General features: G+C 36.1%; 1 protein-coding gene across 1 annotated transcript; it reads right to left on the reverse strand.

The window, feature by feature from the left end:
• Positions 1–7,037: 7,037 nt before the first annotated feature.
• On the reverse strand, positions 7,038–7,970 carry LOC119251049 (olfactory receptor 14J1-like). Its single transcript, XM_037518556.1, has one exon. It carries the CDS (start codon positions 7,968–7,970, stop codon positions 7,038–7,040), a length of 933 nt encoding a protein of 310 aa, XP_037374453.1.
• Positions 7,971–14,801: the final 6,831 nt, after the last annotated feature.

Consider the following 14,801-nt stretch of genomic DNA (forward strand, 5'->3'; position numbering starts at 1 on the left):
AGGAGCATGGTGCATTGAATTTTGATTTATATTAAAATTTAATATAGTTCATATGCTCATGTTCTTAAATGTTTCTTAGGTAATATTAATTTTCATTAATCATCTTGTTTTTATATCATTCCAATTGCAATGGATTTATTATTATAATACTATATTTTTATTTTATATGAGAAGAAAATCTCTTATTTTTTTCTTCTAAACAAATATTTAAACAAATAAAATTAAAATTGTGAGATACCAAGTTGACAGTGCATATACAGTAATTACCATATGTAAGTAACTATTGTCATTTCATAATTTATCTTAAGTTACTAATCCCAAAGGATAAAGTAAAAGACAGACTTACCCCAGTGTATTTTTATAAGAAAACAATATAATGAATAAACACATTAAAGTGTCATTTGCTCTCATTTTTTGTAAGTAAACTAAAATACTCAGTGCTGTTAATTATGAAAAAAGACATTGAATGGTGTCATACATCTGAAGCAGTATGAATCTAACTGCTAAGTCTTATATAGTGTTTTGAACAAATCTTACTGCAATAAAATTGTTAACATTAAAATTTAATTGATATATATGTACTTCATAAAAATAAAGAAATGTACCTAAAACATACATAGTAATGTCAAATGTGTGCATACATTCTGAAAGAGAAAATTATTTAGTAGAAGACTTGAAACAATTTGCAACTTAACCATGTAACTTTATATCTAGATGACATTTTATGTTATCTGATAATTAGTAACATATTAGAAACACTTTCTCAGGATATGTAAATACATAGCAATGGAATAAGCAGAGAATAAAGAGTATAAGGAAATAAAATACATAACAATAAAAAGTTCTGAATGGCAAGAGAATGATTCTGTTTATTGCTGGTTTACAGAGTTGTTAGCCTGTCCTGAGACACATAGGAAATGATCCTGCTTTTTCATTTTCCAGCACAATCTCCATGAGTGCCCTGAATAATTAACTTAAAGCTAAGAGTGATGGATGTGTATAGCTTCTAAGTGTACTGTGTGATTTCATTGGGAAATTACATGGGTTGATGGAAAAGACTTGACCCAATAAGGGAGTTCCTTGCACACACAAGTAAGACTTATTTGAAAATTTGTTTAGCTTGTGGGGGCGGGGGAGACGGGCACTGAGGGCTTTGTGTGTGTGGGTGTGTGTGTGGATGTGTTCCACTACAGTGTTAAAACATTGTAAGATTAAACAGTCATTTTATATTTAGATACAATTGAAGAGATGATGACATGTGAAATTGATAGAGATTATAATGACATATTTACTCATCTAGGAAGGTTTGTGGAATCTCCAGAAATTTCCATTTCTATGTCTGAAAGAATGTTGACTATTTTCTATTTAGAAACACAACAAATGAGTCTCCATTCCATATACATGGAAATAGTGCTTGATTTACTCTCCCTGAAATATTTGGTTGGTCTTCCATTCATTTAAATCTATTCTTGCTGATAATTAGTAGACATAGCAGAATTAAATGCAGATTTTTTTTCATCTTTAAAACTTTATATTTCTTTTCTCTCTTTTAAAAAATAAAATCTATATGTACGTTAACACAATTGTGTGTGTCTTAGCATGCAGATGTGTAAAAACAACTTTGTCACACTATGGGTTATCAATATCTGTCTAAATCTTACTTAATATACTGTAAATCAACTGTGATACAAAGTGTGGAAGTAGGTCCCCTCTGGTGGTGCAAGGGGTTACACACAGCACTATGCAGTTATTTGCAGCCTCTGCAGCACCAGTTTGATCCCCACCAGCCAGGGAGATACCCACATGGTGCAGCAGACCTCTCCTATCTCTCCCGCTGTTCCCTTCAGCAGTATTTTCAGTCAATCTGACTGTTCTTCTCCCCACTCTGTCTCTGGTGAATCCTCTCATCCTCCCTCACCTCTGACCTGTACCTCAGCTCTTGTATGCATAAATAAACAGATCTTAAAAAACACAAAGTGTGGAAGCAGAAAATAATGAGGGAACTTCAGTGTCTTTTAAGTTATTTCATATTTTTTCCTTTTTATGAGTATCAATTTATGAACATAATGGTGGCCACATTTTAATGAAATTCCTTCTTTAATCGTTAATCAAATTTTTACATTGGTTTTACATCTTTAATTCTATGATTTCATTATCTCCAAATTATTCACCTTGCCATACAAAAAACAGAATTCAAAATCCAACATCATACCAGTTTTAGGTCATTATTTGTGTGTTTAAACAATGTTTATTATTTAGGTGGATACAATGTTTTTCAAAACACAACAAAAGACTTCTCTAAATGCATTAACAAACATTTAATGATATTTACCAGTTAATTTTGTTGTCAAGATGTTCATCAGTTTTTCTTTAAAAAAGTTTGACCATTCACAAGTCCATTCCAGATTTTTTTTCCTCAGATTTCCCTAAGAATCAGAATGAATAAGAAGGTTGTAGAGAATGGAGACAAGAAGCATGTCTCTTATTATACTCTTCCAGTCTTTATCTGTACTCTTTTGGTAGTACTTTTTGAAGACAGAAAATGTAGCTACTTTGCTCTCAATAAAATAATAGGACCAGTCTCATTTTATAAATATTCCTACCATTTTTTAACAATTACCTGTGATTTGTGAAACCTCTCATAGCTCTTGTAATTCAGTATTTTAAAAGCCAACATATAATGTGAATAAAGGAATATTCACAGTGAATTACTTCTATGATGTTTATAGAAAGAAAACCATTTTAAGGAGGTGGAAATTGCACTCACCTGAGTTTATTCAAGAACATCTTCCCTCAACAGAAATGAATTGTTAGTGTGAGCCATTCACAATTAACCCGAAGTCCTGATCTCTGCATATCAGTCACATTCAGAAAATATGAACCGTGGAGAAAGAAATAAGTCCATTTCAATCCCCCCTTTTTGTCCTCTGGAGATTAGGTTATTAAGACCTTCTTGGCACAAGCAGGGTTTCTGGGTGCAGTGAGTGTTTAGTGTTCTTTATAAATACCCTGGGACCAAAACCTGCAATTATATTCACTGTGGGGTATTTTCCTGGTGAACTGACTTAATTATATACCTAGTTACCTGGAATTTCATTGTATTTGTGCTTATTGGACCAAATTATTGAAAAGATATTATAGCATATGAATCAGCAAGTCATTAACTTAATTTTAAGCAGATGATATTACAATGTCTAAAAACATCGCCTTTTTCTGAAAAACTGTAGATACCATTTGATGACTCCTGAAGAAGCAAAAAATTACTTGCTAATCTTATGCCACTAAATGACAATCAAATTTCACTTTGAGTGTGGAAGTAAGAAATTACCAATTATTTTTTGGCCAGATATACACTCATTTTTTTTTACCTTTTAGGTCCATCTGAGTTGTAGCTGATCCAAATATCTTTCAAAAAGTGAAACATACATCTTTTTTAATAGTTTTCTTTCAAATGAAATAAAGTGAAAAAGTACTGTGATGAGAAATACTCATAAACTGGAAAGGAATTGAGTTTCATAGCAGGGCAATCCTAGATGAAAAATATGAGGGGTGGATTTTATAGTATTTGTGTGTGTGGTTAATTAGTTTATTTATTTATTTGTTTGTTTGTTTGTTTGTTTGTTTGTTTATTTATTTATTTATTTATGTTCTTACAGCATTGTCCATTTTTGTACAATATTTGATTTCTCCCCTCAGGTGTAGCCCCCGTAATTCTCCCACCATCACATCATCTGTCAACCATCACCATAGCATCCTGTGCTTGTCCCTCCCCTGTCTTTACCTCTCTTACACTCCCTCCCCTGCATATGCATCGAGTCTATGGTTTGCCTGTGAGTTTTTATTTTTCCTGATCTTTTGTTAGGTTTCCTATATCCCCCCTATAAGGGAGACCATCCAATATTTTCCTTTTTTCTTCTGACTTATTTCACTGAGCACAATCCCTTCCTGCTCCATCCATGTTGCCATGAGTTTATCTTTTTGATTGCTGAGTAGTATTCCATTTTGCATATATGCTATACCATTCGATCCATTTGTCTCTATTAGGACATTTAAGTTATTTCTATATCTTAGTTATTGTAAATATTGCAGGGTATTCAGAGTACCTGGTTTTTCTCAACACTTCTACATCACAAAAGTGAGACATAGAATCAGGCCCCCAGGTTACCATTCCCTTCCATGAGAATGTCTCTACCGACACCACCTGAATATCCAGGTCCTTACATGTCTGATCTACTAGCTATTATTGGGGGTTCCAAGTTTTCCCTTCAATAATATTCTAGAGTAGCTCACAGAACTCAGAATGGTCTATTTCTAACTAATAGTGATTTATTAGAATAAATACAAATCAGAAATACAAAGAGATACAGGACAAGATTTGGGATAGAGAGTAGAATTTTCTTGCCTTCCTTGTCAGAACAACTTCCCAGCACCTCCTTGGGGTCCACAATTCAAAACTCTCTGAATCTCAGCTGTTTAAGTTTCATTGGTGGTGACATCACATAGACAATATTGTTTAAACTATTGGTTATTGGCAATTAATTCACCCTTCAATTTCCTTCTCCTCTTCAGAGGTGAGAAGTAGGACTGAATGGTTCACATTCTAATCGCATGGCTGTTCTCTAGCAAACAAACACCATTCTGAAGTTACTTAAGTGCCCACATTGAGTCATATTATCAACATAAATGAGTCATTATCAAAAAGGGCTTCTGAAGAACAAGATACTCTTCCCACTCTACCACTTAGGGAATGACATGCGTTTTGGCAAACTGTGACAGGAACAGAGGACAAATACCAAGTACATCTTTCTAATTATGTGACATCACAGATTGATGATGGATTTACCATATACACATTTATGTTTCTTAACACAAATGCAGTTTCACATTTATCTAACTTGATTTGTGATACGTCGGTGTATGTTCAATCAATATTGAAACTTCAGCAATATATTATTATACATATCAATTTACATAATTATGTGACAGCAATTTTCCAGAGAAATCAGAAGCCACTCAGATTGGAGGAGAGAGAGAGAGAGATTCATTTGTCACACAGGCGGGCTCAAAGAGATAGCTCCCACAAGTCTGAGCCCTGAATTGCAAGACTGGTCAGGTTTTATACAGTTTGTATGTGAAAGCTTGTCACCCTGTTCATCATAAACTTTCTTTATTGTTTGAGAAGGAGGGTCAAGGGAGCCATGGCTGCGACTGTGGTCAAGCAGCACAGCATAGGAACTCTCAGCTCCAGCAAGCAGCAGACTCCTAGCCACAGACTTACAGACTTCCTGCTTCATTTATGTATCTTTTGATCAACTAAGAGAAGAAAGGAGACCATGCAGACATGTATAGCTTTTGTTATAGTCACCTTACTTGTCATTTATGATATTTTTACTCTCTTCCTATTGATTCATTTTACCATTATTTCCCTAGCCTCATAAACTCTGCTTCCACTCACCCTCTTAGTGCTATCACTAGCAAACATATTGCCTTTCCATAGGTTCTAAAACTGACAACACATTATGTAACTTTGGTTTTATAGAACTGCTTCTTAATGTAGTTAAAAGAGCAAAGAAGAAATAACCAGTTATACTGACATCTAAAATCAAAACCCATGAGTTAAACAGGCTTGTCTTAAGAATGCAGTCAAAATAGTTATAACTTGTGTCCTACACAATTTGAAAAAGAAATCTCAAAATTACAAAGCAGTTTCTGAACTTTAGTAAACTGAACTTTTTTCTTTTATTTCCCCCCACCACTGCCACCATCCTTTGTGTCCCCTGGTCTTTTTCCTCCCCACTCACTCTTTAACATCAGACACCTCAAGAAATTTTTTGAGGGCCTCCCCTTGTGGTGCCCACAGTTGAACGCTGCACTGTGAAACTGTCCGCAGCCTCTGCAGCGCCGGTTCGATCCCAGCTGGCCGGTGAGCGTCCCACATGGCATGAAGACCTCTCCTGTCTCACCCGCTGCTCCCCTCAGCAGTGTATTTCATCAGTCTGCCTATTCAGTTCCCCGCTTTGTCTCTGGTGAATCCTCTCACCGTCCCATGCATCTGGTCTGTACCCCGGTTCTTGCATAAATAAATAAATGAGTCCTTTTAAAAAATATATATTTGTTGATGCCCAGGAATTTTAATGAGTTTTATGTTGAATTATCTCTTATATGAATATCCAGTATTTGTTTTTCTAATTCTGATTAGTAGTGCTGTGTACAATTTTTTCAAACCCCCTCCATTTTGTTGGAAATTACTGCATTTCATTCTTCCGAGAATATGTCAAGCATATTTGATTTTCTTTGTAGGTCACCAACTCTTTTGCCTAGTTAATCATGTTATTGTTTCTTTGTCCTGAACTCTTGATTGTTTCATGAATATGTACTTAGTGTAGTTTTCATTACATTAAGAAAATCAGGTGTTCTTTTAGCTTTATGAAATAATATATTTACTTTCTTCCAAGGTTTATGATGTTTTCCTCTATATTTTATAAATATTTTCTCTTCCTTTCTCTCTGTCTTCCATTCTTGGATATACTATATCCTGATGTTGCCTATCCCAATGGACAGAGCGGTCCCCAAGGATTTCTGAATTCAGACATATTAACATTGTTTACATCGCCATCTTACCTAAAGTCATTACCCATTCAATATAATTCCTATCAAAAATTTAATGGCATATTTCACAGAAATTGAATAAATGAAATTTGTACAGAACCACAAAATGCAAGGCAATATCAAAGGGGAAAAACAAAAATGGAAGTACCACCTCCCTGATATCAAACAGTATACTACAATAACAAAAGCTACACGAATCAAAGGAACAACATAAAGAGTTCATAAATATATGCATACTTATATCCCCAGGAAATTTAAGACAAAGAGCCAAGAACATTAAAAAATAAATCAGAAAATGTCTTCAATAAATGGTGTTGGCAAAACTGAACAACCACCTGCAAAATAATTGGATTATACCTAAGTATCACTCCATACACAAAACTGTATTCAAACAAAAGACTATTCAACAACCAAAAAAAAATCTAAATTCAACAAAAGAGGTTAGCTTTTCTTCTTCGGAATACCTTTCTTAGTACGACATTTATGGCTTTATTTCTCAGGCTATAGATCATTGGATTAAGTGTTGGGGGAACAACTGTATACATAATAGTGAGAAAAATGTCCAGTGCACTTGGAGAGTCAGAGGGTGGCTTGAGAAACTCAAAAGAGACTGTTGAAATGAATAATATGATCACGGCAAGATGGGGAAGGCAAGTGGAAAAGGCCTTAGCTCTGCCCTCAGCAGATGGCATCCTGAGAACAGTAGAGAATATCTGGATGTAGGACATACCAATAAAGGTGACACAAAGAAAGGCCATAATTGCTGCGAAGACAGTGACTCCAATATCATTGATATACTCATTAGAACAAGAGAGTTTCAGGATCTGAGGGATGTCACAGAAGAACTGGTGAATCTGGGAACCACAGAAGTTCATGGAGAAAGTGGCAGCTGCATGCATGGCTCCAGAAATGACCCCACTGATCCAGACGCCTAAGAGTCCTTGAACACATCTGCTGACATCCATAATGATTTCGTAGCGCAGTGGAAAGCAGATGGCCACATAGCGGTCATAGGACATCACTGTGAGCATGGATATCTCAGCAGAACCACAGAGAATGAAAGCAAAGCACTGCACTATGCATTCCCCAAGGGAAATGTAGCCACCATGCACAAAAGAGTTATAAATGGACCTTGGCACAGTGACAGAAATGTAGCACAGGTCCAGAAAGGAGAGATGTTTTAAGAAGAAATACATGGGTGAGTGGAGACTATTGTCCATGGAAGTTGCGATGATAATGAGGATATTGCCGGTTAATGCCACCATGTATAAGACTAAGAACAGAGAAGCAAGTAAGATCTCTACCTCAGGTTTGGCAGAAAATCCCATCAGAAAAAACCCACTCAGAGTGATATTAGCCATAGTCCTTCTTAATTAACAAGTGCTGTTGGCTGCAAAACAAGATGGAAACCATTTGAAATTTATTTCACTTAACTCACCTTGGTGTCAGCAAAGGTGGACATGAAGTTTCTTTTTTTTTAAGATTTATTAATGCATACAAGAGCTGGAGTGCAGGCCAGAGATGTGGGGGGTGAGAGGATCCACCAGAGACAGAGTGGGGAACAGAACAGGCAGACTGACTGAAATACACTACTGACGGGAGCAGTGGGTGAGACAGGAGAGGTCTGCCTCGCCATGTGGGTTTCTCCCTGGCTGGCTGGTGATCGAACTCATACTGCAGAGGCTGTGGATTACTTCACAGTGTGTTGCTTAACCTCTTGCACCACCAGGGAGGCCCCAATCTTATATAATGTTACAAATTAAATGTACTGTAAAAAATTGATAAAATTAAAAATTAATAGATATGATATATACTTTGTAAAATTAAATAAAGAAATGAAATTAAAACATGTATATAGTACATCAAATTCATGCATACTTTCTGAGAAAGGGCAAATTTTTGAGCTGAAGATTTGAAAGTCTGCAACCTACACCATGTAACTTTATATCTGGATGACATTTAAATAATGTTATCTGACAATTAGTATTAAGGAAATTATGTTCATTTAAAAGTAGTGCAGCACTATGGAGAACTATCTGGAGGTTTCTCAAAACAATGGATCTACCATGTGATTCAGCAATTCCACTCCTAAGAATCTATCCAAAGAACACACACTGTAATTCTAATGGAAAACTGCACTCCTATGTTTATTGCAGTTTATTTACAATAGCCAAGAATGGATATAAACTAAATGCTCCCAAACATATGAATGGATCAAGAAGATGTGTTGTATATACAAATTGGAATACTACTCAGTGATCAAAAAAACAATAAATAAACTCATGTCATTTGTGGTAACATGGATGGAGCTGGAAGGGATTATGCTAATCAAAATAAGTCAGAAAAAAAGAGATAAATATCAAATAGTTTAATTTATATGTAAAATACAGAGAAACTGAACAAAGGGTCAGGATGAAGACAAAATTTGCAAGCAGTCCATAGATTTGATGCACACAAACATGGAAACATGGGAGAGAAGAGCATAAGGGACTGTCAGGATGCATCACAGGTGCTATGTGTATGGAGACTGCACATGAGGGAAGGAATAAAATACTGTCTAAAAATTAACAATAATATAAGAAAATAAATAAATATTAAACAATAAAATTAGCAAAATAGCAAAAATTTTGACAAATCCTAAAAGTATAATCGAATGGTTTTCATGACAATGTTTTAGATGTTCTTGAATATTATCTGTATGAAATATCTTTTCTAATGTGGATCTGACCACCATTTGGACAACATAAACGTAGCATTATGAACACTTAAGGTACACAGGATATGTGAATGCATAAGAATGGAATACGCAGAGATAAGGAGCATAAGGAAATAAATAACAGTAATAATTTCTGCATGGTGAGAGAATGATTGTGTTTATTACTAGTTTGATTTCTTAGTCTGTTCTGAGACATGTAAGAAAACTCCAATGACACACCTGAAAATTTTACTTAAAGCTGAGGGTAATGGATACTTACAACTTCTGTGATGAACTGTGTAACACCATTGGGAAATTATTTAAGTCTGAGATTGTTAGGGAGGACATGTCAATAATGGAGTCCATTGAACACAAATAAAACTTATTTGAAAATTGTTTCAGCCTTATTGTGTCTGTGTGTGTTTACATGTGTGCATGTGTGTTTGTGGACTGGTTCCCCTGGAGTGTAAAAATACTGTTTAATTAAACCAATTAACTTTACATTTAGACAACATTGAGGAGAGACTCTGAAGGTGACACTTGACATTTACTCATGTAGGTAGGTAAGGTTTATTGAATCTCCAGAAATTGCAATGACTAGGAGAATGCTGCTTATTTTATATTTAGAAACCCAACAAAAATATCTCCATTCCATGTGCATGGAAATAGTGTTTGATTTACCCAAAATTATTTTGGTTGGTCTTCCATTACTTTAAATCTACTCCTGTCAATAATTAGTACAGTAGCCATATAATGGGGTTAAATGCTATTTATGTTTTCACCTTTAAAACTTCATATATTTTCTCTATCAAAATAAATTCATGCATTTTTAACCCAGTTGTGTGTCTCTGTTAGCATTCAAGTGTAGAAACCAACTTTGTCACATTTTACGTTATAAATCTCTATATGGTTTACTTAATACACTGTTGTATTAACTGTATGTGATACCAAGCATAGAAGCAGAAAATAATGAAGGGACTTATGTGTCTCTTTTACTGGTTTGTAAATATTAATTTAGGATTTTTTGTCTTTTTTTTAAGATTTATTTATTTATTTATACAAGCACTGGGTACAGTCAGAAGCGCCGGAGGGTGAGAGAATTCACCAGAGCCAGAACGGAGAGCAGAACAGGCAGACTGACAAAGTACACTGCTGAGGGGAACACTGGGTGGCAGGAGACGTCTGCGCACCATGTGGGACCCTCACCCGGTGGCCAGGGATCGAACCAGCACTGCAGAGGCTGTGGGCAGCTTCACAACCCAGCGCTCAACCGCTGAGCCACCGGGGAGGGAGGCCCCTTTTTTGTCTTTTTTGATGAGCATCAACTTATGAACACAATGATGGTCACTTTTTTCTTCAATGAAATTATTTTGTTATTGATTAGAATTTTTCATTGGTTTTATGCAATTAATTCTACTGTTTCATTGTCTCTAAATTATTCACTGTGCTATATAATAAAGGGGAATCAAAACCCAACATCTTTACCACAGTTTTAGGTGAGTATTAATGTTTTTTGATAATGTTTAATATTTAGATGGATGTAATGTTCTTAAAATATAACAAAACTGGGCCTCTCTAGTGACGCAAGGAATTAAGACAAGCTTCCCACATGGCAAGCAGACCTTTCCTGTCACGCCCGCTGCTCCCCTCAGCAGTGTATTTCAGGTATATTTCAGTCAGTCCGCCTATTGGGTTCCCCACTCTGTCTCTGGTGAATCCTTTCACCCCCTACCACCTCTGGCTTGTACCCGAGTTCTTGTATGCATAAATAATAAATAAATTTTTTTTTTAAAAACGTAATAAAACACTTTTCTAAATGCCTTAAGATACATTTCATCATTTTTACCAGTTATTTTTGTTGTCAAGACTTTTCTCAGGCTTTTAAAAAAAATTGGCCATTCACAAGTCCATCCCAGAATTTTCTTTAACTCAGATTTTTCCCTGTGAATTAGATTGAATAACAAGGCAAGAATGTCTGATTAAGGCAAGAAGCATGTCTCTTATTACACTCTTTTAATCTTCATCTGTTTGTTTTGATCCTTATTTTGTGCAGCTAGAAAATGTAGTTATTTTGCTCATACTAAAATATTTGATCCATTCTCAATTTATAAATTTCCTACCATGTTTCAACAATTTACCTGTGATTTTTGATATGGAAAACATCTCACATCTCTATTAAGTCATTATTATAAGAGTCAATGTATAATATGAGTAGAAGGAAAATTCACAGTGAATTTCTTCTATGTCATGATAGAAAAAAAAGCAAGGGTAGGGAGGAGGTAATTACACACCATAAATGATTCCATCATGTAAGGAGTTTACAGTGTTCTTGCCCAGATTCCTAATTTCCACTAAAACAGTCATAGCTCATCCATATTATCTCATGTCTTACAAGTTGAATGTTAGTGGCTGGTTCTCTCACTCACTCAAATAAGTAATTTATGGTTTTTCCACCATTCTGTATATTTTTTTTATGAAACTCACCAGAGAATATTCAAGAACATATTCCCTCCATAGAAGTAGAAGCAGTCAATGTGAGCGGTTGAAACTTAGCCAAAAGTCTTGATCTCTACATTTCAGACTCATTCAAAGGTCAGTCCATTTCAATCCTTTCTTTGGTTCAGTTATGAAATCTTTTTGGCATAAGCAGAGTTTGTGGGTGCCCTGGGTATTTGGTGTTCTTGATAAATGCCCTAGGGCCAAAACCTGCAATTATAATTATTGTTCCTGCAGAATATTTTTCTGTTGAGCTGACTTAATGATCATACATAGTTACCTGGAATTTCAACTAATTTGTGTTTATTCAATCAAATTATTGAGCAATAGTATAATATGATCAATTCAAAAATACTCCCCCAAAGACTTCATTTAGTTCCATTAAATGAGTAAACAAGTCATTTTTTTTTAATTTTTTTAAGATTTTATTTTTTTATTTTTTTTATACAAGAGCTGGGGTACAGGCCAGAGGCACAGGAGGGTGAGAGGATTCACCAGAGACAGAGTGGGGAGCAAAACAGGCAGATGACCAAAATACACTGCTGAGGAGAGCAGCGGGCACAACAGGAGAGGTCTGCCATGCCATGTAGGAATCTGCCTGGCCAGGGAATCAAACTCACGCTGCAGAGGCTGCGGACAGCTTTACAGCACTACGTTCAACCTGCTTCACCACCAGGGAGGCCCAAGTCATTCATTTTTAACTAGATAATATTACAATGTCTAATAAACATCCCCATCTTCAGAAATGTGTAAATACCATTTGATTTCCACTAATGAAGCAAGAAATTACCCCCTATTTTATGCCAATCTAATTTCATTAATGAAATGCCATCTAATTTCACTTTGAGTGGGAAAGTAAAAAATAACCTTTTTTAAAAAATCTGGTGTGTGGTCTATGGTCTTTCTATATAAACATAATAATCATTATGAAAATAAGCTCATTGTTGAAAGTTTAAGCCCAAATTAGAATAGTTAACTAGCATGCATTCTATTATCAAAAAACAAGTCTTCATCCCTAATATTTCAGAAATGAGAGCTTTTCCAATCCTTTAATGCTATAAAATAGAATTCAAATGGTTTCCTTTTTTAAAGATTGATTGATTGATTGATTGATTTATACAAGTATTGGGTACAGTCAGAAGCACGGGAGCGTGAGAGAATTCACCAGAGCCAGAGCAGGGAACAGAACAGGCAGAGTGACAAAATACACTGCTGAGGGGAGCAGTGGGCGTGGCAGGAGAGGTCTGTCGCGCCATGTGGGACCCTTGCCAGTAACCAGAAATCTAACCGGCGCTGCAGAGGCTGTGGGTAGTTTGGCAGCCCAGTGCTCAACCACCGCACCACTAGGGGAGGCCCAAAATTCAAATGGTTTCTATGTAAACTATCTTTTAACAAAATAATTCAACTATTTGTCAATTTCCAGCTAATTGAATATTTGTGAATGAAGAATACCATACAAAGGTGTAATTTAAGTCATCCATTCAGTACATGTATCTGTGTTCCCGAATTTAGAAAATAAATCTTTTTTTCTTAATGAAATAAATATCACAGATTTCTGATAACATTTGCTTATGAGAAATAAATACATCTTTGAAGAAAATCACAATATAAAGTTGCATAGAATTGCAAGTAGTTCAACTCGTGGAGGACATACAAATTAAAACTGAAGAAAACTGAAAAATTTTAGAATCTTTTAATATTTAATATTGTAGAAAATCATATACGTAGCTTCCCATATCTCAAGGATTGCTAAGTATTAGCAATGTTAGATCTGTCTTTTCACATATTAAAAAATAAGTAGTAAAGTCATAAATAGAAGAGTAGATTTGGCTCAATATGAGGAAGAGCTCTAAAATGCCTCAACCTTTAAAAAGTAAATGTGGTGTCTTAGACTGTATTGAGGTCCCACAACTGTTCAGGCTGAGATTGATAACAGCTACATAGAAGAAAAAATATATTTTTAATTTGGGTAGGATGTTAGCCATGGTTATCTCTAAAATGTTTCTAACTCTAAAATTCTGTGAGTTTATTGTATATCAAAATTATAAATATGAAAATAACAAAATCCCAGTTACCTTTGCTTTGTGAACAAAGAGAACAAGATTTGTCGAAATATGCATCTACTAGGACCTCCCCTGGTGGTGCAACAGTTCAGCACTGGGTTGAAAAGCTGCCTGCAGCCTCTACAGCACCAGTTCAATCCCCGGCCTCCAGGCAAGCATCCCACATGCTGTGCAGACCTCTCCTGCTGCCTGCTGCTCCCCTCAGCAGTGTAATTCGTCAGTCTGCCTGTTCTGTTCCCTGCTCTGGCTCTGGTGAATTCTCTCACCCTCCTGAGTTTCTGACTGTACCCAGTGCTCATATAAATAAATAAATAAATCTTTAAAAAAAAAAAAAAAAAAGGAAGAGACTTCATCAACATGGCAGTGAGGAAACGCTGCGAGTAAGACCTCCCATAAAAAAAAATGTTAATAGGAAGAAAAAGCAGCAGGTCCCTGAGAGAACTGGAACATGGAAGATAAACGGGCGACTCTGGCAAACTGCCTGAAGAAGAAAGTTGCCATAAAAGAGGACCAGAAGGGAGGAACGCTCAGAACCCTGCTACCTTCCCCCACCCACAAAGTCGGCACTCTCCGACCAACAGAAAGGAAGAAAAAAAAAACTAAAACAACCATCAAGAACAAACTACACATCAGGCGGGACTGTGAGTGGAAAGGAACTATTTCAGCCACCACACCCTGTCAACTGGAACTGTGGAGAACCATGAAGGATTTGCCACAGAGGTGAGCAAAGGACTCCGGGCGCCATTGGAGAAAAATAAAAACTCCCAGGAGGCCTACAAACAGCCCATGGCCAGCCGGTAAGCTTGTGCGGAAAAGCGGCACGCTTGAAAAGCATACGCAGATCGGGGCTGCCCAGGTCCCCGCGCCTGCGACCTAGGCTTGCAGAGAAATACACGGTTGGGGGGTGGCCCTCTTTGAGGTGAATGTCCCTCACTGAG

The sequence above is a fragment of the Talpa occidentalis genome, unplaced genomic scaffold, assembly GCF_014898055.3.
Source record: "Talpa occidentalis isolate TD23 unplaced genomic scaffold, MPIMG_talOcc4v2.1 talOcc4.2, whole genome shotgun sequence".
NCBI lineage: Eukaryota > Metazoa > Chordata > Mammalia > Eulipotyphla > Talpidae > Talpa > Talpa occidentalis.